This window comes from Manis javanica, chromosome 5 (genome assembly GCF_040802235.1).
Source record: "Manis javanica isolate MJ-LG chromosome 5, MJ_LKY, whole genome shotgun sequence".
NCBI lineage: Eukaryota > Metazoa > Chordata > Mammalia > Pholidota > Manidae > Manis > Manis javanica.
The window spans coordinates 79943287-79971072 of NC_133160.1; the positions used below are offsets into that span (position 1 = coordinate 79943287).

Below are 27786 nucleotides of genomic sequence, written 5' to 3' on the forward strand. Positions count from 1 at the left end.
TAGAATTAAATACACCAAATACAAGTTAAGCCCCTCCCCCACACTCATAATCAAACAGGGATAGGGAGATGACTTTCAGGTCACCTGGAAAACCAAGCTAGTTAGTTCTGGTTGGAGAGGTTAAATATATAATAGAGAATATGGGCCATTAATAAACTGGTAAATCTATTTATTCATTGATGTTAAATAAGGTCATCTTTTCTTCTTTAAAAGTAATCTAAGAGAATTTGATATATTAAAGCTGAGCCTAATATCAGATCCATCTAAACCAAGATATGTCCACAGAAGCAGAGAGCAGTCCTGAGGACTAGAATCCTGGATAGGATCAGTGGGGCATGCAAGTGAAAAGCAAGATGTGTTCAGAAGCTTACAGACAGCTTATTCTTAGAAAGGCAATGTTTTTAATCAGATTACTAAAATATTGAACCTGCAAGTGGGAAGAAACAGCACATATGAATACTCATGCTGGCATGGATAAAGAGCAACAGTTCAGATGGTGCTCAGATCCATGACAGGCATATTCACAGCTAACTAAGATTTATAGTGCCTTATAAATGTCTACTAAGGTCTTTCCTTCCTTCTAGTTTCCCCTATTTCATTTCGAATGTGGAAGTTTAGGCCCTTTGAGGGGTGGGAGAGGGCTATGCCCAGAGTACTTCAGTATATGATAATGATGTTAATTCATCAGCCATTCATTCCGTCAAGCCTGCGTTAGATGTCCTCTGGAAGAACCACTGCAGGAGCTCAACTTACTTGTGAGAGTACTACCACCCAAGAGAGATGATTCTGGGCCCAGGAGCACACTAACTCGGTGTGCTTCAATGCCCAGCCACCCTGGAGACTCTTGGCCAGCCTCCCAGGTCTGACTTACATGCTTGCCTTTGGCTCTGGTCTAGTCAGTCACGGTCATGGTAGCAAGGTAGTTTCCTGACATGCATGGCACAAACCACCTCAGCTTTACAGGAGTTGGGAAAAAAGCTTTTCAGAATATTTAGGAGGCCCTTACTTAAGAATCCACGGACCACCTCTTTTGTACTCCAGCTCTTCTTGCCTGTCATGAACACTTCTACGATGTTACCCTAAGAACACATAAAAATCAAAAAACAGAAAACTGAATATGAAGCAACAAGATTGATTAATAAGTTGTTATAGATGACACAATGGCATGCAAATAGATTTTAAAGATAATGATGCTATTTTTGACAGTTGGTGAATGATTACCATTTGACAAGCATGTGCTAGATGGTAGACAATACTACTCTCTATTTTGCAAATTAAAAACCTGACTTGTAGAAAATAGTATTTATTGACAGAAAAATCTTTACAGTATACTATTCAGTAAACATAGGAAGTTGTGAAATTGTAATAATACATATAGAATTTAGGTGATTTCCTTTCTTTTTTGTTCTTACATATTTTCTAATTTTTTCCTCAGTGAGTTTGTTATTTATGAAACTGAAATATAATAACAGGAGTTATTTTTTTTAATTAAAGAAGATGTTTTTTGAATTAAAACTTTAATGTTATTTTTCAGTACTTGAGATAATTAAAAAACATATCTTCATTCCTTTATTTAGCCTTTCTTCTTTATTCTTTGTCAAACTTTTTGGCTTATTTTTTTTAAATCTAGAGACAGGGCAAATAGTGTTGGTTTCCTTAGTAATAGCAACTAAAGCTCTCAAACATTCTTTTCTTTTTGTTTTTTCCATTACTTTCTTTTAAAAGTGTTTGGATTTCCTGAGTAATAGATATGCATACTAATTATCAGTTCAATTTTATTCTAGGAGTTTGAAAATGATGACTGTGAAAACAGCCTGGTTCAAAGTTTAAACTAACAATTTTAAGTGGGTCACCAGTTACTCCTAGAATCTCAGACACTTTTCAATACTGTAATTTAAGTTCAAGGGTTGATAATATTGTACAGATGTCAACAAGGGATCTCATATTAAACATGAAGATTGTTATTTGGAGGATTCTTCAACTTTCTATTCATATTTTTAAAATTAAATAAGAGGAATGCATGTTTACTAAAATATGTGAACAGAACATAGAAAAGTCTCCCTTTAATTCTTCACCAAAGAGATTACTGATACCATTTTTCTGTACATTATTCTAAAATGTGTTTAGTGTACAAAACAGCACATACAACGTTTTCTTAAGGCAGATGTGTTCTCTTGAATATGTTTACCCAGATGGGCTTACACTATATTACTGACATGACATCTTTTCTCTACTGCAAAGTATTCAATTGTATAAATGTAGCATAATGTAAACAACTAACCCATTTTTGATGAATTTGGGTTTTTCTTTTAGAAACAAATCTGGAATGAGCAAACTGGTAACACAAAAGAACAACTACATGTTTGATTCTGTTTAAATAAAGCACAAAATCAGGTGAAAGTAGTCTATGCTGTTAAGAGTCCAACCTTGGGGGAGGGAGAAGTGACTGGAAGAAGGGTTTCTGGGTACTTATAATAAGCCGTTTCTTTATTTGGGTGCTGGTTACCCATGTGTGTTCTTGTAAAATTCCATCCATCTTTACTAAACTTTAAACTACAGTTTGCAGTGCACATACTTCAGTATGAAGTTGAAGAGATAGGTGTAAGTGCAATTGCTGTTTGTAAGACTCAAACTCTGGTGCTTTATGCAACATAGAGTGATTAGTTAGGTTAGTTTTATTGAGTTTTTAGTTGTGCTTTTGCATATTTAGATGATGAAATACATAATAGTTACAAATATATGACTGACATGTATAACTTTTCCTTATCCTCTCCAGAGTGCAGCTCGAGTATCACAGCTCCAATGCCCAGCTGTTTGAGGAGAAGTCCAAGTCCCCTGCTTGCTAGGCCTCCTGCTAGTATCTGAATTACTGACTGTAGTTCCTTTTGGTCCAACAGTCTGTAGAACATGTCCATTCAGAACTCCACTGTCAAATTAACACATATTAAAAAGCTTACAATCACACTCGGCCCCACCAGCCAGCCTCCTGAAAATCAACTCTCAATCTTTTTTTTTCTTAAAATCAACTTGTGTTCTACCAGACAGCCTAAAACCTCAGGTAGTTATGGATTTTCCATTTTCATCAACATTTATATCTGATCAGCCACCAAGGATTGCCAGCTTTTCCTCTCACCCAGGCCTCGCATTCATAACATCCTTTCCATTTTCACTGCACTCCATTTCTTCATGACTGAAATATTCTAGTGGTTTTCTAATCTTGTTTCACTGACATATATTCCTTCTTTACTCAAATCGTTAATGTTGATGTTGGTTTTATGAGACTATTTCATGATAACTTTCCATTGTTTAAAGTCTTCAACTGCCCACAGGACAAACCCCTGAGTCTGACATTTGAAAAATTTCTATGGACTGATCCATATCAACCTATTCCATTCTTTTATCTTTTCCTACTCTTTTTACCAACTTCTTCAGCTGCTGAGATTCTTCACTGTGTCTCAAACACACCAGGCAAGGTCCTTCTTTAGTACTTACACATGTGCTATTCTCTCAACTCTACTACTATGTGGGATAGGAGCTTGGTTAATCACCTTTGCCCTCTTTAAGAAATTATCCCAAACCTGTAGTCCTAGTGTTGAGTATGCAGAGAATCTCCTCCTTTTGCTACAACCGATTGATCCAAGAAAACACCTGACCCAAGCTTGGTCCATCACATTCTGTCTCCTGGGAACTGGTAATTTTTAACTGAGAGTTCATGGGGCTGGAGAGGCTTGTTGCTGAGTCAACTGAATATCAACTGACCCTGCAGTAGTCTCTTTAGGAACACCTACTGTCAAGAGGTCCAGAGCTGTCTGGGCTCCTGCTTTTTGAGGCTTTATTATTCATCTAGTTTCTCCTCAGATTTCAGAGCCTTCCTTGTATCCATGCAATAATATTTTCTGTTAGCATAATAGAGTTAGTTTCTATTTCTTGCAATCAAAAGAATCTTAAATAATACCATTTCCTCTCACTTGCCCTTGAATACATTGAAATACTTTTCACTTACTGTAACTACATTGCTGGGTCTTCTATTCATCTATCCTTACTCTGGAAAGTGAAGAAAACTGAATCAGCAATCACTGAGTGTTTACTTCACGATCTGCGCAACTGTCTTGCCCACAGGTTTCAGCCCCGGGCAAGTTCACTATGGATTCAGTGAAACCAAAAAAATGACAGTAGAACGTTCTTGGGGTGAGTTATATCTAACTTTATTTCCATGGTGAAAGGTCAATCACTAAAATTCCGTTCACTCAGAGCGAGTCTGCATGCAGCAAGCTGGTCTCTGCCTCTGGGCCTCTCGGCCCACAAGGCCGTCCTCTGGGCCTCTGTCCTTGGCACTGTCACCACTCCAGCCTCTGCTCTGCTCTCCTGCAGCCTGCAGCCATGCCACTGTGTCTCCCAGGGTACTGAGCAGGGCTTTTTTATATAGAGTCAATAACAACGTATTGCCCATATGGGTGTAGTGAGCTAGCCAACCAGGGCCAGGGGAGAATCCTGGCCATAGGAACCTTCGCTTGATCCACAGCAAGTTACAGCACAGCACACAGTTCTGGAGTTATTCTTGTGCCCTGTGCATGGCCTGGAAAAAGCATGAAACCCACTGGGCCAAGCACGCAGGAACAAAGCATTCCTACCCACCTGGAGTGAATTCATGACTTGGAACTAATTAGGACAGTGGCCATCTGAGATATATGTCTGGAAACAAATGAGTCCCCACTAACTTGGTATTGTATAAGCCTCCAGAATTTTGGAGAGAGAACCCTAAATTGACTTAGATTATTATTAGCCCTTTGTGGGATGCAGGGCTTGAAGTAGAGATTAAGGTCAATTATAGGAAAATAAAGTTTAATTTCACACTTTAACTTGTGCTCTGAGATTTATATTGCAACGAAAGAACGGATTTTATACTACTTTAGGTAAATATGATGAAGTGTATACTATTATTTGACCATACCCATCTAGTTCAAAATCTAATTTATCGAATGCACAATGAATTCACTAGTAAACCCACAAGATAAGAAGTTATTAAATAACCATCCCATTTTTGTATATATTACTTTATAAGGATCAGGCAGATGTATGTTTGAATGGTTAATTTCTAAGTAATTCCATGAAATGTTCAAGTATAGGAAAATAAAAAACTCTTAAATCTTGACAACTTTTATTTAGTCATACCACTAGAGACTTATGGAAATACAAATGCAGATCTATTCCATACAAGAGAACAAAGCTTATCAAACAGATTCAAGACATAAAATTGCTTTTTCTTTTTCTGGCATCAGCTAAACCTTTTGTAAAGACAGAAGTGTTTATACTTTGATTCTTCAATACCAGTGAGCCAGTGTAAGCTATTACCATAAACGCTGCCACTGATTCTGGCTGCACTCTGGCTCCTCCATGACAGCACTATCCAACTGAAATGCAGTGAGTGCCACATTAAGTCAGTTAAAATTTTCTAGTAGCCACATTAAAAAAAGTAAAAATAAACAGGTAAAGTTAATTTTAGTAATATACTTTAATACAATCAACAAAAAAATTACAATGTTTCCCATATGAAGACTATTAATGACATTATTTTACCAAGTCTTCAAAAAATTGGTATGTATTCTATACTTACATTTCAATTCAGACTAGACACATTTCACGTGTTTTAATAGCCTCATGTGTATTGGGCAGTGCAGCTTTAAGTAATTATAAATTAATGACATTTTTAGAGAAAAAAGTTATATAATCTTTGGGATTTCATCATTCTAAAGAAGTACCCGTTTGCTCCTACATCAATCCCTAAAGGTAACTCCAAGAATGAAATTAATGAAAAACCTAACTGTAATATTGTTCTATAAATTTGCATGCTGTTGTATGCTTGGCTTACTCTTATGGACACAAAAGAAACTGGCTTTTTTTTCTACACATGCATCTTATCGTCTCCCCATGAAAACATAGTAATTTCTTTCTCTATACATTTGTAATGAAGTCATTACTGTCAGATTGTTTTATTCATTTCAAAACAACTGAAATGTGTTAAGGGTTATATTTTAAACACATTTTTATCAAGTAATGAGCATTCACAAAAGAAAAAGGCTGCTTACTGAGATCTTCAATAAGGCTGCAGTTATAAAACTTCATGATCTCTGCTAACTATATAGGTGGGGAATAAGTACAAGTGATAGTGTTTACTCTTTCCTAGTGTGACTCCTTCCTAGTTTTTCATTCCAACTGCTCTTTTATATTACAAACTTCTCAAGGCATTTAAGAAATAAAATGTGATTTATTTTTCAAAGAAAGTATTGCTTTAAGGCTGCAAAGAACAAACATACTCACACTAACTCAAGAAAGAGCCTTGCTTCTACCCAGTCTTCTGGACATTAGAAAATAAGAAATGAAGTACAGACAGACTAGAATCATAATTCCCAGACTGGGAAAAAAATTTATTTTAAAAGCAGATTAAAAGATATGGCTCTGTAAAAATATAAAATATCTATACAATAACTGTACAATAAAGTAACCTGAAAGCCAAGTGGTCCAATTTGGGAAAATATATTTACAGGTATATGTTAATAGTATGAAAAGTTCTCCTGCATACTGACCATTAAAAAAAATCTCTAGCCTTTAAAAAACTTAGAAAATTCACTGAGGACATACAAATATTTAACAAGCCTGTGAAAGTACTCAATCTTTTAATTAGGGAGATTCACATGAAGGCAGCAATGAGATACTTTCACCTCTCAAAGATCAGTAGAAATGAAAAAGACTGATTAGCTCCTGTATTAATGAATTTAATACACACACAAAAAAGCTAAAATGTACCCTTAAACTTGTACAGCATTTTTGGACTATTTTGGACACTAAATAAAATGTATCTTTGCCCCAGCAATTCCAGTCAGAAATCTATCCTGCAGACTCATTCACACACAGTAAAGGTGGATGTCATGTTCACTGGCATTGCTTTCAGTAGCAAAAAAGAGCAGACAAGTGCAATAGATGCATAGCTTACAGTACTCTGAGATGCAAAACACTGGTAGGAAAGAAGGGAGGCAAGCAGGTAGGGATAGAGGGTGGTAGAGATGAAGGTTATCATAGTTGTTAAATGTGTGGTCTTCAGATTTAGAGAAATTGAGTTTAAATCCCAGACTAGTTAGCTATTATGATGACCTTTGGCAAGTGCTTCAGTGCCTTCTTTTTAAAGTAGTGATAATAAGGGTACCTACTTCACTGAGATGACACAACTAACATGTAACAGAAAAGAGCCAATATGGTTCTCTTTATGAAAGTAGTTCTGAGCTCTTCTTGCAAGGTGCTTAAATAAAATTAGTTTTAGAGTTAAGTAAGCAAATCCCACTGACATGTACAAAGACCAGTATGTAGTAGGCCCTTTTAAAAAAGTAATGTGACTACTGAATGAGCAATTTGAAAAATATCCTTTATGGGATTAAATCATAACATGTCCTTGGGGAACATCCTGAAGTACACATTCAATTTCACTCAATTAAAACAAATATTAAGCAATTACTATGTGCTAAGTGTTGGATAAGGGATACACTTACCCAAAAGATCAAAGGTTCAGAAACCTTGGAAGGTCATGTGGAATTGATTTTGCTTTGAGGACAGCATCCAGTATAATCTGGAGTAACTTGTTACATCACTTACATTGTACAGCAATTATATGTTGACTTGTCTTTCCCAAGGCTATAAATTCTTCAAGGATAGGGGACTTTATCTTTTCTTTTTATCTCTAATGTCTTTGGTATCAGTATCTGATATCTGCCATGGGCTAAATAAATATCCCTTTAATTAAATGAAGAATAAATGAAGGAATGAACTAATGGGGTTTCTCCTTTATTTTGATTTATCCTATGGACTTTATTTAACAAACTGTAATTTTCACTTATTTTTGTTTATTGTCTCTATCTATTGCTGGAACGTAAGCTCCACAAAAGTGAGATCTTCGATTTGCTTCACTAATATCTCCCAAGTGCTACAACAGTGTTCAAAGATACTTGAGTGTGTGCTTATCTTGTTTAGTAACTGCCAAGGGGAGAATTTCTGAAATCTTACTTGGTAACTTCTTCAAAGTCACCTTAAGACAGTACTCACTGAGATCAACTCAATTCTTGAAATATACATCTGCTTTTGATTACTTGGGATCAACTGGAGTATATTTAGTCATAATCTTCATAAAAGACCTCAGCAACTATTCACAGATCTTTTCCTCCAAGAGTATATATGCTAGCTTTTCTTCATGGAGAAAAATGAGTGTGTCAGTGGCAATTTGCCAGGATACCTATTTTTGGTAGTAATAAGCTGTTGTCACCCAGCTAGTAAGGTAGCCAATCTTCCAAAATCTCTGGCCCAAAGAAGTGAATAGATTCCTGATTGTAGGCTTTCCACAAAGCACAGAAAGAGCAGCCAAATTAGGTCCCCCACTTCCGTACAAAACTGATGGAACTAGGAATCGGTTTGTAGCCCTAGGAAATGAATCCCATGGTGTCCCTGTTCAGAGTACTTTCTTGATATTCTAATAAGACACTAAGAAGCCAGTCATACATAGACCCAGTAGATTCAGTTCTGTGAAGGCCTTAAATGCTCCAGTCTGTGATTTTTCTGAATAAAATCATAGACCTCAGTTATGCCTGAGGCTGATTCCTAGATTTTTTTTTTTCCATATTCACAGCATCTGGTACATTTTATTTTGGTTAGACTTCATTTATTTGGTTGACTTCATTTATTTAGTTAACTTCATTTATGAAAAACAAACTCAGTACTTAAAAATTTTAACAAATTTCAATTGGAAACAGTTCATATGTGTGCTCAAAGGAAGCTCAGATAGGTAAAGCACAACAAACATCACACACATGCCTCTGCATAAATTAACAAAGCGATACTCAAGATACTTGGAATAGAAAAAGCCACAAATAAGTACAGTGAGAGTCCACTGTTAAACATTTTTTCTAAACTATATATTTATGTAGTATTGTATTTGAAAATATATTGTCTTTGTAGCATTAAAAACAAAATTAATGAAAATGTTCAAAATGCTTTTATTTACTGTCACTTTGAGGTTGCTTTCTGTAAGATAAATTTCAACAAATAAAATGTTCAGTGAAAAGTGATAGTATACAATGTACTTGTCTATAGAAAAAGGTCTTATATATGAGTTAAGGAACAAAGATATTTCTTTTAATTGAATATAGGTTTTAGAAAAACATTCATTATGCATTACTGCCATAATAAAAATGGATTTTGTAAGATCAGCTCAAGTCCAGTGAAATTTTAAGAGGTGAACCAAAAGTTTTTTCAGTCATATTCAGAAAATCTAATGTGTTTACTTGCTTGTTGAGTCTTTGCAAGTCTAATCTTTTCAGCTTTGGTGATTAACTACAGAGAAAAAAATCAGAAATTAGAATGTATTGGATACCTAAAACAAAAAGAAAATTACTATAAAAATTTTACAACTATCAGCTTGAAAAACATTTTTTTAAAAAGGGGAAGAGTAGACAAATGAGATAATTTAGCTTAGGTCAAATCAAGTACAAAGAGAACTGTCTAGACAATGGCTTATTAAGTATAACAAATATTAAATCTTCGGGTTATCCAAAAACCTTCCCATTTTAGTTCCAAAGTACTAAAAAATTTTCAATTGAAAATGGCCATTTCACACTGGCAATTTTTTAAACCCTTTAACAGAGTTCAAGACCTTTATTTGTTAGTTGTTTTCTATTCCCTTAGGAATGAGTATTAATTACCAAGACATTTCTTAAATGACATGTAGTTCTTAGTAATTATATTATGCTTGAGAATCCATGTATTATTTGAATTAGACAGCATGTTTTGGGGTGAGTCCTAAACAAAGGTTTGCTTACAAATTGCTTAAACATTTGAAAATTCACATATTCCAAATAAGGATCTATTTTTTTTTTCAGGGAAATTGTTTTCATTTTGTTGACAAAAAAATTCAAGGTAAAGTAGTTCTCTATTATAAGATTAATTCTCACAACTTTCAAATTGCTTCCTATTTGATGTTGTATTTCTTTACAGCACATCTGAGTGTTATTACAAAACCTAAGTCCTATTTAACATAGAGGTTATTTTTGCAACAGTATGTATAATTCCATTTTATCATAATTGGGCACAGAAAACACACAAAATTCTACATGAAGCAAAAGGCTATACAGATTGTCTTAGATACTATGGTGGCCCTAATCTCCTCTGTTTTGACCAGCTCTGGTCCACCAGAACCATTCACAATATTCTAACTCGTGTGTGTGTGTGTTTTACTAAGGTATCATTGATACACAATCCTATGAAGGTTTCAATTGAGTAACATTGTGCTTACTACATTCACCCATATTATCAAGTCCCCCTCACCCACCCCACTGCAGTCAGTCTCCATCAGCATAGTAAGATGCTACAGTCACTACCTGTCTTCTCTGTGGGATCTGCTATTAAGAGTACTTATTATTTATTACACCTAACATAAATACTTCAATAGTTTTAAAGAGGACAAATGAAATTATATGGAATGTAGAAGACCATTTAAAATGTCTAAATATTCCAAAACCTTTCTCAATGGAAAAATTTTAGCTTTCTTATCTAGCTTTGCGAGAAATGAAAATCTTATTCTCTTAGAGATACAGATTCTAATGAGCAGTCATTAAAATAGTTTCTTTAAAGTTGTGACATATGGCCATTAGCAGGAAGTCACTTTTATTTATTTTTCAGTTTCTTAAAATGTTTACTGAAACATAAGCTTACTTGTGAAGAGTGTGACTCAGCCTTTAGAGAATGGCTGGAAAGTTACAAAGTATTTTAAAAAAATTCAAAAGTTGCCGAAGTCTCCAAATTGTTTATGACAGAAAACAGTGACTACCACAACGTGAGGATTACATTCATAAAGGTCATTAGGAATTAGCAAAGCTAGAATCAGGGTTTATTCCTATAGAAGTCCAGGTTTATGGGACATTTAAGTATTTCTTATATTTTTTTTACTTTGGAACCAAAAATAGGGTGACCCTGTGTTTGTTATTTTTGTAGGGAATCACTTTTAAACTAAAAACCTATTCAGCAGTGAGATGAGTCAAAATACAAGTGTTTAAAACTTTGTCACACCAATATGCTGTTCACAAACTATATGAATTCTCCTTTAGGTGCTGAATATCTGACATTATAAGTAATTTGTAAAGACTATTTTGATAAAAACAACAAAAAATTCAAATATGCTTTGAAAGCTAAGGAGAAAAGCCTCATTCTGTCTCCAGTAGTGGTCACCTGTTTACCAATGTGCTCAAAGTAATAAGGTACAATACAAAGATTTGGAATAGCAAGAATGAGTTAGATCCCATTTGGCAGAATTTTTTCTTTATTTTACTGATATTTTGTGAGACATCTAAATTTAATTTGCCCGTACCTGGTTTTTGTATATAAAAATGTCACATGTAGAAAATAAAAATTTTACCATTCTTTTTTTCTTCTCTTTTAATTCTTTATAAACTAACTGGGGCTTAGGAAATTGTTCCCAGTATCCTTCTATTCCATAATGTGAAAAAAAAAAAGGGATTTTTAATTAGTGCTTTTCTTTCACTCAATAATATAATCCTACCAAATAAAATACTACTGTGGAAACATTGGGCTGTCATGTCAATAGGTATTCATATCATACATTCGGCTAATTTTTTCTAATACTTAACTCCCATTACTAAGGTACTTGCTCCTAGTACTCCATCTATACTGGCCTCCCACTTTGACAATCTCCTCTCAAGGCCTCTGCATTTTCTATTGCTTCTGCCTGGAAAAACTCTGCATCTGAACTTCACTTGCTTGTCTGCCCACTTCCCTAAAGTCACTGTTACAGAGGAGAACTTCCCAGACAACCATATCTGATATAAAGCTATCCCACAATACCTTTTCATATGACTTTTCTGCACAGCAGTTGTCATCACCTGACTTTTATATTGTTTATCTGTAAGCTTCATGAAAACAGGGGACTTTGTTATGTATGGCTGTATTGCAGTCCCCAGAACAGTAGCTAACACAGACAATCAAAAAATATTAATTAAATGAATTAAGAAAAAGGTAAGTTAACAAGCTAATTATGGTTTATCCCTCTCCTCTGAAAAGCTTCTATAGTCCCTACTTTGTGTGGTATCGTTTTCATTTCTTGAGATAAGCCAACTAGCTACTTCCATAGCTTCAGCTAGAATCCTATACTTTCAGGGGTTTCTGTTTATTAAACGAATCATGTTAATGAACAAGCCTGATGGTGCAACAGGTAAATGAAACCAGGACAAGAACTCTTCAACTCAATGATAGAACCAATCATTGTGTTCCAACCTAATTTATAAAATTCCCTAGTCAATGTTTATTTCCTTGCCTCAAATTTAATTTATGGAGATGGGATTTTTATGGAAAAACAAAATTACTAATTCCTAGTTTTAAAAAATATACAATTTAAATGAAATTTCACACCAATTGTAAGGGTAAAGTTATATAACAAAGTGATTTCGTTTCAGTTGGGAGTTCTGGGTGAATGATTTTAACATATAAATAATCTCACACAGGCATTGAGATTTACAACTCATAGACCTGAAAAGAGTTCTTAGGAAGGAAGGAAGGAAGCCTCCCCATCTCAGCAAATTCAACCTGCATTATGGAAACAGAATTAACAAAGACAAAGGAAACCTCTCTCAAATAATCTATTCCAATGAATCCTTGATGTTCTAAGACTGATGAAAAAACTTGATTTTTAATTGAAAAAACAAAAATTATATAAGTATGACCCAAATCAACAAACATAGAATACAGGAAGTATCACTTTTTTAGTGCTAACCAATCATAAAAGGATGTACATCTTTGTAGATTTTTCTGACTTGTATAATCTACATTTTAAAATTTTGCTAGTAGTAATATTAGTTATTATGTGCCCTATTTTGTTCTAAGATGTACTAACTTCTACATGTATAAAAATTTGTTTTAAAATAATAAACCTGATAGCTCATAACAATATTTGATAAATTATTCAGGACCATTTAAGATAAAATTATTGAAAGAGAATAGTTTTATAATTATTTAATGTATTTAAACTTGCTTATATCACTTGATGACTATTCTAGAAAAATAAAGGAATAAAGCTTATAATTGGTATAGGGAATGTCTTGTATAGTTTCTCAATCTTATCTTGGAGGCTCATATCTTTAAAAACTACACCCTAAGTACATTGTGTTTTCACCATTAAGACAATCTTTAAGTAATCATTTACCACCAAACTACAAAACACATCAGAAAGAAGTCAAGACTGTTTAAATTTAAATTATATCACTAGTTAATTTAAAAAAAGGAAAAAAAACTTTAGCAGTATGTAACATGGTTGGAGTATACAATTCTAATTTTGTGTATTTTAAAACCGAGAGAAATAAGTATTACTTCTCAATTTTAACAGCAATACATACCATGAAAATCTTTGTTACGTACAGCAAAACCAACATTATTTTAGGATTACCCACTACTGACTTTAGACATTCAACCTCTGAAAAGCTTAGGCTACAAAAAAAAAAACAAAACCACACCAAAAAACAAAAAACAAAATGAATTGATTACCTTCTCAGTGCCTCTTTTCTTTTCACGAGGCTGATTAAGTTTGGCCTGCCTATCTACCAGAATCTTTTGCCAGTATCTCTGTTCATGATCACCTTAAACAAACAAAAACAGTAATAACTCAAAAATACACATGAAAAGACATTCAAGGAATTACATTCTTAATAATAGAACAGTTATCTGATTATATTCACCTACTTCATGCACAGATGAAAAAGAAATACTAATTAGCCAAACTCAGAAAATACAATACCCTCACAAGAATTGTTAAAAAAAAAAGATTCAATAATGCTTTACCAGAAAGGATCTCGAGTTTCCAGCAGTGTTTCTTTTTAATTTCCATATATGCATTTATTACTGCTTGAGCATCTTCAGGAGTTTTAAATCTAGCATGGCATTCTGTATCTCCTTCTAGCAAATCAACATAAACAACTTCTGAGATAGCTGCCAAAGTATCCTGCATTAGAGTTAGGAAAGACTTAAAATAAATAATAAAAATGTTTCATAATAATTCTAAAAATTATTCCAATGGTTGTGTCAGAATGTATTATATATAAATAAGCCACATGTAGCTTAAAATACAGAGTAACTATCCTACATCAAATATTTCTTCTAAGATAATACTCAAAGCTCTTAAAAATTGACATAAAGTTGAGAAGCAATTTAACATCAGCTCTAGTCATAACTTAGTTTCTTCTATTCAACAACAATCTTAAAATCTTAACTAGAATGGGAATATTGCATAGGGGCAACAGATTTGTGGAGCAGAATGTACAAGTACGCCCCCCTACCCTCAAATCAAAAAGAGGGGTCCAAAGTCAGAGTGCAGTTAAAGGAATAAAATTAAAATAAAAAAACAGGTTGAAAGAGGTGTTTCCACTCAACTTGCACAAAATCACTTATCACGTAAAATATGTTTAAAAAATTCACCCTTTTGTAACAACTCGGGGAAAAAGAAGTTTCATCAGAACCTACAAAAATCCCAGGTTCCTGAGTGACTCTGGGAATATAGCTCAAGAGCTCTTACTTTCTGATAAAATACCTAAGTAACCTCTTCTAAACAAGTTGCAGTCACCCAGCAAGGAAAAGTTTTACCTATAATGCCTGCTGTGAGGGCAAATTAACAAGATTCCTGCATTCCTAATCATTTTTTTTTTTCACAGCAGGTTCTACAGTGTCTACCATGCAATTATGCAGGAATGTTACACTAATTCTTAATTCATCAACTTCCATTCTAAAACTAAAGAAATACTGGGGATTCCAATTAGAAAAAAAAAGCATTTTATCCATCTGGCTTTTTTGATCCAAAATTTCAAGCAACAAGTAATTTAGATTACTTTAAGGTGTTGGATTTAAGAAGTTTGAATTACAGAAAGAACCAAGCAATACATGGATATATTATTCCATTATAGAATAAGAGAAGTTCATTAGTTAATAACAAAGAATAAGTAGTAAAAACCTGCGAGTCTGAAAAACCAGGAACTAAGTCTTAAATCCCATCTCTTAGCATACTATCTAAATGTTTGCTAATTCAATGAAAAAAGTAAGAGAACTAGAAATATACTTGCCAATTCTTCCACTGGTAGTTGTGAGAGTTTTGTAACTGATTTATCAGACAGATTAGATTACTACAACTCAAAAGATATTTACTTAATATCCATTATAATGTCAGGCTAATCTCCAGATTTAAATCCTTCTTAGAATGACAAATAAGCCTGGTAATCACATGGGCAAGTCACAGACAGCAGGGACCATTACCCTAGCTCAATTTTGTTCCAGCAAAATTTAAGTAACTACTAAGTTGATTAATGCAGTTATTTTATGATTTGATGATCATAGAAGAATTTGTAGTTGATGAAATTACAATGTAGATAATAAAAGTTATTTGATAAATAGCATAAAAAGTTATCAGTCATTCCAAATCACTTTAATTTTTCTATTAAATATTTTGTAATCTAATCATAACATCAGTTACATCCTCAATTTTTTTAATCCTTATTTGAAATTCTATACTGCTACCATACTCTGAAGTTAAAACTGGTAATACCAAATTGGATTCATCAAATCCCTTCTCAACATGGTAAAGAGAATCTAAATCTGTATGTTAGTGACAGCTACTGGATTTTAGGATAGGATTTCAGATAAAGAGTACGTACATATTATTACAGTGAGCAACCTCAGTGGTTATACAAGTTAAAAAAGGTGGACTGGTAAAAGTCTGAAAACTAAAAATATAAGACATGGTGCTTAATGTTAGTATAACAATGTGAAATATATTTGCTATGCTATAGAACATCTTACATAGTTTAAAAACAAAGTATCTCACCTAAATTTGGGTGATAGACTAAGTAAATAAGATATGGTATTTTCACCCAAAGGAATATGTCAATAACAAACATTGTTGCATTGGTATAAACTGTAAGATAAGCTATATAAAGTGAAAACAGAAGATTGTAGAAGAGTATGTGGGATTTACTTGCACATGCATGCAAAATTTGTGCAGCTTTTCAAAGAACTTTATAAGTTTCTGTAATTTCTTCAAATTTTTAAAACAATTGACATGGATTGAAAGTACCAAAAAAATTTAAAAGATAGAACTAAAGAAGACTCTTTTCACACCCAAATCCTACATACCATTGAGGAAAAAATTTCATTTCCCAAGAGGATTCATTAACAGACAAAAATAAAATGCACTGTATGTGAAAAATATGCATATTATGCCTTTTATTCCAAAATAGTTTCAACTTTCTTAGGTCACAAATTCTTTTAGTTATTTATTGAAAGCTATGAGCTCTAGTGAAAACAAACTACAAATTCTCTAATTCCCTCCAAAACCAGACAACAGCAGGTGATGCTGATTAAATCTTTTTAAAAGTTTTGACATTAAGTATTTTCTAAAGTCCATTTTCTCTGAAATCCCTAAAAAATGAATACTGAGAAAAGCATTTTACTATATCTACTCAATTAGTTATAATGACTATAGTACGGTTTCTTCTGTCAACTACACAAAACCATTAGAAGCACCAATAAAATAAGCACAAATTGCAGTTTTCTTATGGAAGGACGTTTAAAGTGTGCTTGCTCACTGTAAATTTGATCCAGTGAGAAAATTCAGTCTTTAGATTTTGCTGCTTCATGTCAAACTTGAGTTACTATGAAATCAAAACTGTAGAAGCAATTTGCCACAGAAGAATAAATTCTAATTTGATTTGTTTTCGGTATTCAAAACATTTTCACAAGGGAGAGTTTTTAAGAGGAAGGGGGACCAACTACCATGGGGACTCAGAAGCATTACCCTGACTTGTTTTCTGCCAGGTAGAGGCTCGGTGCTGATTATCTTCACAATCACACCACTCACAAACTGTGGTCCTGCTGTATTAACCTTCTCCTGGGGACAACACTCTTCACTGTTTGCTGCTGGTTTGCAAAGGAAAAGACCAGAAAAAAGTCTCTTACATTTAACAAATTAATATTTAGAAGGCCCAGTTTAGAATACCAACAATGATTTTCTAGGCTGATATAAGTAATTTACATTTACTTGATTTAAAATGTACTTGTAAAATAATTAATTAAAGTGATTATTAAGAAAATTATGTTTAAGTCATACTGTTTATTGCAGAGTACTATGAAATAAAATACAAAACTCATTATCCCAAATGCAAACTTACTGGTAGAAGAGCATGGTAAAACCTTAAAAAGCTCCTTTTCCCTATCTGAATCAAGTAACAAAGTACTCTACTTAAATAAATAAAATAAACAGGCATAGGATAATATATAAGAATATTCTACATATGTATTGATTCAATGTGAACATTTATATTTTTAATTTATAGGAATTTGAAATATACCCTAATATTGAAGATTTTATAAGAATCTTGTTTTGTTCCTAGTTATAGGTAATACTATGGAATTAAAACACAGGTGTGAAATTAGTCTTTATTTCTACAAACTTGCTCAATTTGTCAACTAGGCACCCTCTACTAAATCTGATAAATAATGAAAACTGCAGAGAAAACTTGTGTGATTAAAATAAGAAATTGTTTAACAGTCTTAAATATATTTTTATATCAAGAATAAATCACATCTGGACAACTGGAGAAATCAATTTTTCTAATAATTGTTAAATAATTTTTTAAAAATTAAAATAAGTTTTATTTTTAATAATTCTTTTCTAATTGTTAAATAAGTTTTATTTATTGTATAAATAAGTTTTAAAAATTAAAGTTTCTCCTATAATAACTCAGAAATAGTTATAAGTACAATATAATGCTATAAAAGCTATCACAATGCTTACCTTTCTCATTTTTCATTCCAGACTTATTAGGTACTCCATGGTCTGTTTCCATTTCCGACTCTGATTTTATTTGGGATATTGTTTTTTTTAAGGAAGCCATGCTGGCTTTTTGCAGTGCTAAATACTCTTTTTTCAAATCTATCCATTCACTCCTATAATGAAAAAAATTGACTTTTGAAATAGTGACAAAAGATGATTAAATAAAAATTAATTATCTAAATACATACTCACTGTGACTTGCAACCACTCCTCCTCCCAGCTTTTCTTTCTTTAAACACATACACTCAAATTATTTCCTGAATTTTAAGTCTATCTAGCAAAGCAAAGGGGGATCCCCCTTTCCCCAACATTCAGATTAAATGTTTTAAATTTGCCAGTTCAGTTCTTGAGTATGCTTCCGTAATCGAATTTATGAAAATAAAAGTTTAGAATTAACTAACTAGTAACATTTACTATAACAGTCCTCTCTGAACAAAAATGAGAGACTAAAATTTAAAGATTATTTGTTAAACTGCTTCCAACTTGAGAGATAACATTCCTCAGCATTTACTCGAATCAAAAGGAATTTCTAAGACGAAAATACCACCCCATGGAAGCAATTTATTTATTTACATATATTTAACATGTAGATGTTTCTTCAAACTGCTAGAGCTCCTCTAGATAGAAACACAATGTCTCTTCTGGCTCCACAGGAGCACTCATTGTTACCCTAATCTATGCCATCAAGCAAGCAGGGGATTTTTTTTTAAGGGGAGGATATCTTTTGGTAATGGTTTTAGCTGTTAACATTGACATCTGTATACTTCAAAAAAAAAAAAAAGTATCCAGACCCACCCAGGATCGTAATTCTCAGAGAGCTGATACATTAGAATAACAAAAGGCTCTTGTAATGATTCTCTGAGATAAAAAGGCAAAAGGAATTCAGGAGTTAAGAATAGTATAAATAGAAGTGCCTGAAGTCCTTGCCTTTTAACCTTCAGGAGGAGAACACGACACTTTGGAAACTAAAATTCAGGAAGGTACAGAAAAACTTTCTTCAAAAGGTATGACGTTTTGTTTCATTCTATTTGGACTCTGAGCCCTCAAGTGTGTATGGACTCCCTTTAACTTTAACATGGAAGTGCTTTCTGTGACTTTTAATAGTAAGTGCTTCCATGTTTTAGTAGAAGTGAATCCAAATTATTCCCCTGGATCAACTTGGCAGCCTTACTTATTTGTAGAGCCAAGGGGATACCCTCTGCTTTAACATGGGGGTACCTGCTGTGTAAAATGAAAGTAAGTGCTTCCATGTTTCAGTGGAGGTGTCTCCAAACAGACACACCACTTGTTTTGACTCAAGATTATTTTCTAAGTTTATAAGTTAAAGGATGTTCCTGATTCCCGCTCTTCCCAAGACTGGGCTCCCCACCACTTAAACGTGGATGTACTTGCTTTGAAATAAAAAAAGTAAGTGCTTCCATGTTTTAGTGATGGTAAGTCTTCCTTTTAATTCACAAGTTCATAAGACGTCTGGAGTACTTCACAGAACTGTCCGTCTATGGTAGTATTCTTAAATTGGATCTTTAAATCTGTTAAGGAACACTCTCTACTTGAACATGGAGGCACTTGCGGTGACGTGATAAAAATAAGTGCTTCCATGTTTTAGTGTGGTGGTTCCCTTTTAATTCTTTATTGTGTTATAACTACCACTATGCAGAGAGCTTGGCTACAGGCCATTACTGTTGCTAATATGCAACTCTGTTCAATACAAATTGGAATTGCACTTTAGCAATGGTGATGGAGTGTGTCAACTGCAAACAATATAACATCAACTTACTTTGATAGTACTCTTAATGGTATGACCTCTTCTCCCATTTTATGCCTCTCCTTGTGTTTTTTCTTATGTTTCCTTTTTGCCTTTAAGAGTGATCCGTCTTTCATATCTCCGGTATCCTTTTCCTCCTCAGTAGAGACTTCTAAATCTCAAAAGTTAAAAATCAAGAAATGAAGATAAGAAATAACCTTATTTACTTAATCCTAACCTGAAATTTACTAGATACCTTTGTTTTCTTTGGAGACTTCTGAAGCTTCTTTTTTAATGTTTTTCTGACCCATTTTCTTCACTTTAGATCTGGGAGTTAAGTATTCTGCATCTCCAGAACTACTTCTCTTTCTCTTCCCTGTTCTGACTAAGGGTAAGCTGGATACTTCAGCTTTTTCCCGTTTTTTCTTTTTCTTTGAAGGTGGCTTTTGGGGTTCAGTTATCTCTGCTTCAGAGCCCTCGGACGTGATCCTGGATCTCTTCATTTTGCAGACGCTCTCCTTGCTTGTGTCTACACTAGACTCTTTCTGGATATTGTCCTTTTTCATTCTGCCTTTCTTCTTCTTCTTCTTTTTCTTCTCTTCTGTAACAATGCTATAATTAGTTTACTAATTTTATTCCCATACCTACTTAAATATTAAATAACTCACCTGGTACTCCAAGGGCAGGAATGGGCTTATTTTTCACTGTCTTAGGAAATATACCAGGCTTTCTAGGTGCTTCTTCTGGCGGGTTGTTAAGAAACTGAAATCGGCAAAACAAGTTTTTATTATTTAGAACCAATAATTTCTTTGCTTTTCTTTTCAGGTTCTGGACCTACCTCAATAGCTTTTGCTGCTTGTTCTTTGGTTTCAAATTCTACAAAGGCAAATCCCTTTGGATCTCCAGTAGATTTATAATGTGGTATGCTTATATAAACAACATTGCCACATTTCCCAAATACTCTTTCAATCCAGCTGTGATTAACATTTTTGGGAAGTAATTCCTATGATAAATGAGAAGCAGTGCCAAATGTTAGAGTTCTTAACCCAGATCAATAAATTTTTACTTGACTATTAAAATGTTTGTTGTACTTGGAGTTGGGGGACATCAGCTCTGAGCTTTTCTAGCAAAATCACTTACCACGTACACTGTCCGCTCATCCTCATCCTTTGGTCTTTCACCCAGAGGCTTTTTTCTTCTGATTCTCGTGCCTTCTAAATCCAGCTTTAAAATGGTACATAGAGTTTTAATATATTAATGTGTATGTTTTAATATATAGTCACAAAAAAATAACAATTCTTACCTCTACAACAGCTGAGCTCTTCAGTGCTCTGGCAATTAGCTTTCCATCAGTGGTCAATTTTTTCATTTTGTTAAAAGACACGAGAAGTGATATATCAACATCTAGTGGAAATCAAAAGTGAATAAACAAAAAGCAGGATAATGCCCAATTGGGATAAATTCAATTTTCTCTAGGTGCAGCGTACGTGACAGTCATGCTCACTGTCATGTTACATTAACACTAGTTGAACACATTTCCCTCTTAAAACTAGGAAAGGTTGGGATTTGGACTACTAGGTAAAATTCCCTGGTGTGAATTAACCCCTTAAGCATATGCCTCTTTTATTAAAACAGGTCACATTTTGATTTGGAATAACTTAGGAGTCCTTTTGTCATTAAGCCTAGAAATACATAGTTGGGAGGGGCATTGGCAAATGTCAAGGGGGTCGATATAACTACATTATCTGGTGAAAGGTACAGCTTGGGGAACAGTTAATGTAATATAATTTTCTGTGATAACAATCACATCAACTTCCAGTGAAAAGTGTCAAGCTAAAAGTTCAGGAAAAATGTCTGCAGATGATGGCACAGTGAATAGTATAGTACTTAACCTATATACTATATTACTGTATATACAATACAGTAATATATGTAGTGTATACAGTACACAGTACAGATACAATTTTGAAAGTCAAATGGAACACATCTAAAGAAGTGTTTCTACCGTATATTGAAGCAAACTTACATCCATCTCTAGATTTTTCTATATGCTCTCGGAGAAATCTATCCTTGTGAAGATTTGCATCTCCAAACCAGAAGTCCACTTGCTTAGCAATATCTGCAAGCACCTGTTTAACTCGAGACCGTTTCTTTTTTTCTACTTCTTTTTTCTTGTCAGTGCTTTCCTCTTCCATTGCCTTTTCTGGATTTCCACTTTCTGTTTCCATTCCTGGAACTGGAATAAATACTTAAGTCACCACAAGTAACTGGTAATTAGAAAAATATTTAAATTAACCCTTAATTGTCTGAAGGGAAAATAGACTCAAATTTGGCTACCAGATGGCAAATTTTTCAGGGGAACACTTCCCAGACATTTTCATTAATTAGCTTGAGGAAACTCACTGGCCTTGTAGTTCTTAAACTTAAATTTTATTTCAGCTCTTCTCTGTTAACTGGCCTTTTGCTTTTAAAATAATTTACCTCCTATGTCATATACTTGGCAGTTTTGTATGCCTTTTAAATTGCAGGACCTGATTATCCTAGTACAGAATAAAATATATATATACATCTATATCCCCGCAAAGCTACACTTAAAGTCAGTAAAAGTATAAGATTAGGTGATGCATTCTTTATCTCAGATCTCAATGAAAGTTACATTTTTAAAACTACAATCTCTAATGAAATAACAGATTTTTGATCTTTTTAAAATGTTAATTTCTGCTCACTAGAAGCAGAATTCAACTGGTAAGCTGTAGAAGTGGCCATCTCTTTCAGGTGACCTTCCTATCCCAGAGTTTATTTCTTGGGCAGCAATTCCTAACCCTGCCTGTCCCTCAGGTTACTTTGCAGGTCTCTTCTCCTTTGTTCCCTCAGCTCCAGCAACACTGGTCTTGCTGTTCCTAAAACTCAGACAGCAAACTCTTAACAGAAGGCCTTTTGAACTAGCTTTTCTCTCTGAAACACTTGTCCCCTAGATAACATGGCCGGCCTGTTCCTCACTTGCTGATATCTTCAAATTTCACCTCAGTGAGGTCTCCTCCCACAGCCAGATTTAAAACTGCAAATTTCTGGACCGATATAATGTGCCTTGCCTTATTTTTCTCCATTACACCTATTACCTAATACAACTATGTTTTTATTCTTTATTCTTAGGATGTAAGACTGATAAAGTTTGTCTGTTTTGTTTACTGATGTATCACCAGTCCCTAGCACATGGTAGTCACTCAAAAATTTGAATGGTGTCATCTTACTCTCTAGGGGGAGGGACACAAAAATGAGTATATGAGCAAATGCTTAATAAGAGGCTTGGGATGACGTAGGTCTGCCCAAGAACAACTTTAATCTTTCATAATACGGTTTTCTTGGAAACTGGACAGTTAAGACAAATGGGGAGGGTTGCATCTGTTTCCCTGTTTGCTGCAGGGTGGGAGCCACTACTAGCTGATATGCAGGCCTTAGGCCTGTATGACCAGAATGACATAATAGACTGGTGGGCCAAAGGAGCTAAAGCTTTACATGTCAAAGTGACCTAACATGCCTTGGGCCCTTACCTGTGGAAGCCATACTTGTCTGCTATAGGTAAGGGCAAACTACAACAACCAACCAAAACAGTGGATCTGGATTTATTGCTGGATTTCGTTAAGTGTTGGGTCTGTGCCTGCAGTTGAGATGAAGATGCTGTTCCCACTGTATCTTCTTGCCATGTATTTTTTAAAGCTCAGTAAACACAGTATTAGACTAAAGCCTATTTGCATTTCCTGAGTAACTGCTAGAATCCATCACAGCAGCAGGGATGCTGCACACAGTAACAGAAATAGATAATGTGTTTCAAAATGACATTCAGTAAGAGGGTACAAAGCCTCACGCATTTTATTTAAAATCTCCAACTAAACAAGCATCTCACCAAGGTCAACAGAAGAGTAGTTTGGCATCTTTAGAGCAGGCTTCAGTTGATTAGGCAAGTACCAATTTTGGAAATATGTTACTAATATTTATTTAGACGTTGCTAGCATAACACATGAAATGGAGCAAGAGTAAGAATTCATCATTAGAGAAACAATCAGATGTCATTTAGTGCTGCCATATAACCATATTGCTCACCTCATACACTCATTTCAACTAATCCTGTCAGGTTTTTCTTCCCACCATTCTAGTGAAAACAATGATCTCAACTATCAACTGCACACGCTGCTGAGAGGGCAAGTAGATTCCCCTCCTTGAAAACATTTCTCTTCATTCCAGGAGAGTCTTTCTCCTCAGTTTCCTTTTCTGGACTCTTCTACTCAGCTTTACCTTTACATGCTGCTTACGACTGCATTCAGTCCTGGGCTCCTTCAACTATACACACATCTTTTCCGAGGGTCCCTGGCTTTAGGCTTCTTGGCTCTATGCTGATGTTTCACAAATCTATATTCTCTACCCCTGATCTCTCCCATTAGCTCTCCATTCCAGTATTCAACTGTCCACTTGACATCTGCACCTATTTATCTATGAATATCTCAAGTTTAAAACAACAAAAATTGAACTCTCAAATTTAAACAAATCTATTTTTTGACTAGTTTACCCCACCTCAGACAACACCAATCAAAAGGGCAAAAATCTTGAAATTCTCCTTAATTCTTTTCCTCATACCCCACAGTCAATTAGCATTTATTAACTCCACCTTTATAAAATATAACCTGAATATGAATACTTCTCATTTCTTCCATCACAACCACCTAGTCCAAACTACGACTGTGTCTTCCCTGAAGACAAGAGCATTACCCCAAGAGCATTCCAAAGGGCACTTGTTCTACTCCTCTTCATTACCATCAGTTTCCATAGCAGCCGAATAATCACTTAAATATGTAAATCATACCATGTCACTCTCTTGCACTCAATTCTTCAAAGGTTTTTATCATACTCAGAATAAAATTCAAAATCCTTACTGTGGTCCAGCAGGCCTTACATGATCAGGCCTGGTGATTTTTAACTTTATCTCTTACAATTATTTCCTGTGGACTTACTCCAAACACAATATACCATCTTTCTGTTCCTTAAACATGCTAAGGCCTTTCCCATTTTAAGGCCTTTGCTCTTGCTCCTATCTTTACCTTAACCACCACATCTATAGGGATTATTTCCTTATTCATTCAGGTCTCTGCAAATGTAACTTTCTCAAAGAGGCTTTCTCTGTTACCCAACTTAAAATATTCCCTCCTCACAATCTTAACCCAACCCACCACCTCAGTCACCACTTTTTATCCTTGTATATCCTCTTACCAATACCTAGAATTATAGTTTTATTGTCTGTCTACCCCACTGGAATGTAAACAATATGAGAGCAGGGACTTTAGCTTGTAGCTTGATCATGACCTAAGCATTTGTTCAATAATTAAACAAATAATGTATTAAAAAAGATCTTATAAGCTGTAAAATGTTAAGCATTTCAAATCATTTTGTATAGGGGTAGGAATATAAATAAAATACAAATATAGGCTATGATTATCACTACAGCAGGATCTACTGCTGACTTTCCTTGGCGAAAAAACTACAATTTATAAAGGGCAGACTACCAGCTCTCCATTCCTTTCCTTGTCAAAGCCACCACTGAAAGAAATAGTGGACAGAACTGCATGAATAGAAAATACCCATAGTTTTCCCAGAAACAGACTTTTCCCATTAATTGCCTCATTCTAATTTGTGGCTTGGAGAATTAAGCTCAAACTACTGCCTAGTGTGCATAACACATATCTATAATTTGTTATCTTAAAAATATCCATTCTGTATATCATCAAATAAACCTTCATTTTAGAGGAAGCTATGGTACAAATTGGTACAATTGGTACAATATGGTACAATCAATGGCTGTGGAAGATCAGGAAGTTATGTGGCTGTACTTCTGTTACTGCCTTGATTCTCAAAGTCTACCTTCTCAATGGCCTGTGATAACATATGTGTGCTGTCATTTCATACATTCCAAATGAAACTTACTGTCTTTCTGACCCAGGTCTGTTCTTCTCATCATCCTCATCTTATCTGATGATGCCATATTCCTCTGAGTTAACCAAGCAAACTATTTATAAGTGAATTACACACCTCATCTCTCCATGGTCTACAAAATGTGGATAAAAATTATACGTACATAATGGGGTTGGTGAAGATTAACCAAAACAATGCAAATAAAGCACTTCTAAGTGCTACTATACAGCACACACATAATAATACGTAACTATTATTATTTAATCATTTACCAATTTGTCACTAAGTCCTATCAACTCCACCTCTAGAATGGCTCTTATCTCTCTATCCAGGGTTGTCCATACTGTCATATTATATGGGAATAGGTTATAAATTGTTCCAGAAGTCACCCATCCTTCACAGAAGCTGTGTAACATGTCTAAAACACACTTCTAAACAGGGGCTTTAAACAAGAATAAAAGTTACTCTGTAACAACACTAGTTACTCACATACATTGTTTTAAATCCTCACAATCCCACTAAGTTGTTTCTTCCAACTTCTTTTTTTCACAGAGGCTCAAAGGTTTAGTTATTTAGCCAAAGTTAGCCAGGTAAGTAAGCTCAGGTTTGTTTGCCTCCCACATTGCCTACCTAGTAGGACTTCTTGCAACCTGTCAGTCACCTTGCGTTCTATGTGGACTCAGGAATTCTTACCCTGAAGTCCATGGAATCTTGGGTGGGTTTCAAGAATCCTTGTGTATCCCATGCAATTGTTAAAAAATAACTTTAAAGAAAAGGTAAAATAATGATTCTTGTACAAATATAAAACAAACACATGTCAAAGATTTTATTTAATTAATTTAGATTTATATTAAGTAGTTAACCGGGGAACTAGTTAAGTGTTAAAAACCAGTTCAAAGGATAATTCAGAAACCAGACAGACACACAAATATCAGCAATCAGGAACGCTGCAAGGAATACGTTAATAGATGCAAAACTGGTCAAGGCAATAACTGCAAAATTAATTTAACAAATCGCAAGATTAATTTCCATTATTACTGTTTCCTACAACTTACACAACGGTAAAATAGCTTCATAACAATGAAAGGCAGAGATAACCTGGAAGAGTGACCTAGGCAAGACATATGGTATTTTTTTTCTTGTCTATTTCAGTCTTTCGCAGTTTTTCCTGACGAAATTACACGTAAAATACTTCCACATGTAGATGAATTTTCCTGTCTCTTCCATAACTTCTACCACGTTTTTTAAAGTACTTGGTGTGCCAAAAAGGTTAAGAACCCTTCAAAGGTTAAGATGACTACTCAAGTTACGCGAAACCGAGCCTGGCTTTGCTTTGAAATGTTTTTTCGTCTTTCTGGCCTTAAGGGTCCCTATTCTGTTTTCAAGGCCCAAGTTAAACAACATCTTAACTCTCCGTCGCTTTCCACCGACTCCCCCAATTAATTGACTCTTCATCAGTTTTCCCTTTAGTATGTCTATTAACGCACTTAGTACACTGTATTGCACTGATTTGTTAGCTCCCTCCCATAACTGGATTTTCAACTCTTGATGACATGGACTAGAGTCTTCAAAGAGGAAATTACTTAATTTTAAAATATAAGTCTTTACACACTAGCTATCCTTTGGCTGGCAAAACTCAAATCCGCGATGTAAAGCAATTTCCCTTTGGACTACTGCCCCTCTCGGCACCGGTCCTTCCGCCCGACGCCGCAAATCCCGGGGAGCCACAAGCCTCCCCAAAAACCGACAATTCGCGCCCCCTATCTCTGAAAACTAGAACTACAAGAGCTGCCAGAGGACTTTGCGCGTGCGCACAGAGAACTGGAACAAGTAAACTGACGGGTGGTAGGAGGGGGCGGGATGAAAGGGACGACAGATGATAGAAATGGGTTTCATGAAAACGGAATGGGGAATTTTGACCTCAGCCAACCTGTGTGACCTTATATATATGCATATTCCACTTGGAACTTACTCCGTTCAATTCCCAAATACAGGGCCAGTGACTGCGTTCTTCAGCCCTTTCCGTCTCCCGTTCCTTACAGTCGTGGTTGGTTTCGCGTCATAAGATGAGCGACACCGTTCTCCCAAACGCCTCGGAGAAGACGGGCCCGGAGGCGGTGCGTCCGTCTTTTACGTCACAGGCGTGGGCTGGCACGGGGTTGAC

At 34.8% G+C, this 27786-nt stretch overlaps 1 protein-coding gene across 7 annotated transcripts; it reads right to left on the bottom strand.

Moving 5' to 3' along the window:
- Positions 1-27745, bottom strand: LARP7 (La ribonucleoprotein 7, transcriptional regulator). 7 transcript variants are annotated; one of them, XM_037001168.2, is made up of 13 exons: positions 27595-27745; positions 21688-21897; positions 20965-21065; positions 20802-20885; positions 20500-20664; positions 20330-20423; positions 19918-20259; positions 19695-19839; positions 17879-18030; positions 16880-17001; positions 13882-14041; positions 13588-13679; positions 1-1079 (listed from the first exon to the last, which is right to left on the bottom strand). In XM_037001168.2, exons 2-13 carry the CDS (start codon positions 21887-21889, stop codon positions 897-899), a joined length of 1842 nt encoding a protein of 613 aa, XP_036857063.2. In that variant the 5' UTR covers positions 21890-21897; positions 27595-27745; the 3' UTR covers positions 1-896. The 7 variants fall into 7 exon arrangements, with proteins under 7 accessions (XP_036857063.2, XP_036857065.2, XP_036857062.2 ...); XM_037001170.2 differs by having other exon boundaries at positions 4-1079; positions 19695-19833; positions 19918-20262; XM_037001167.2 differs by having other exon boundaries at positions 4-1079; positions 16880-16998; positions 19918-20262.
- Between the last annotated feature and the right edge of the window lie 41 nt (positions 27746-27786).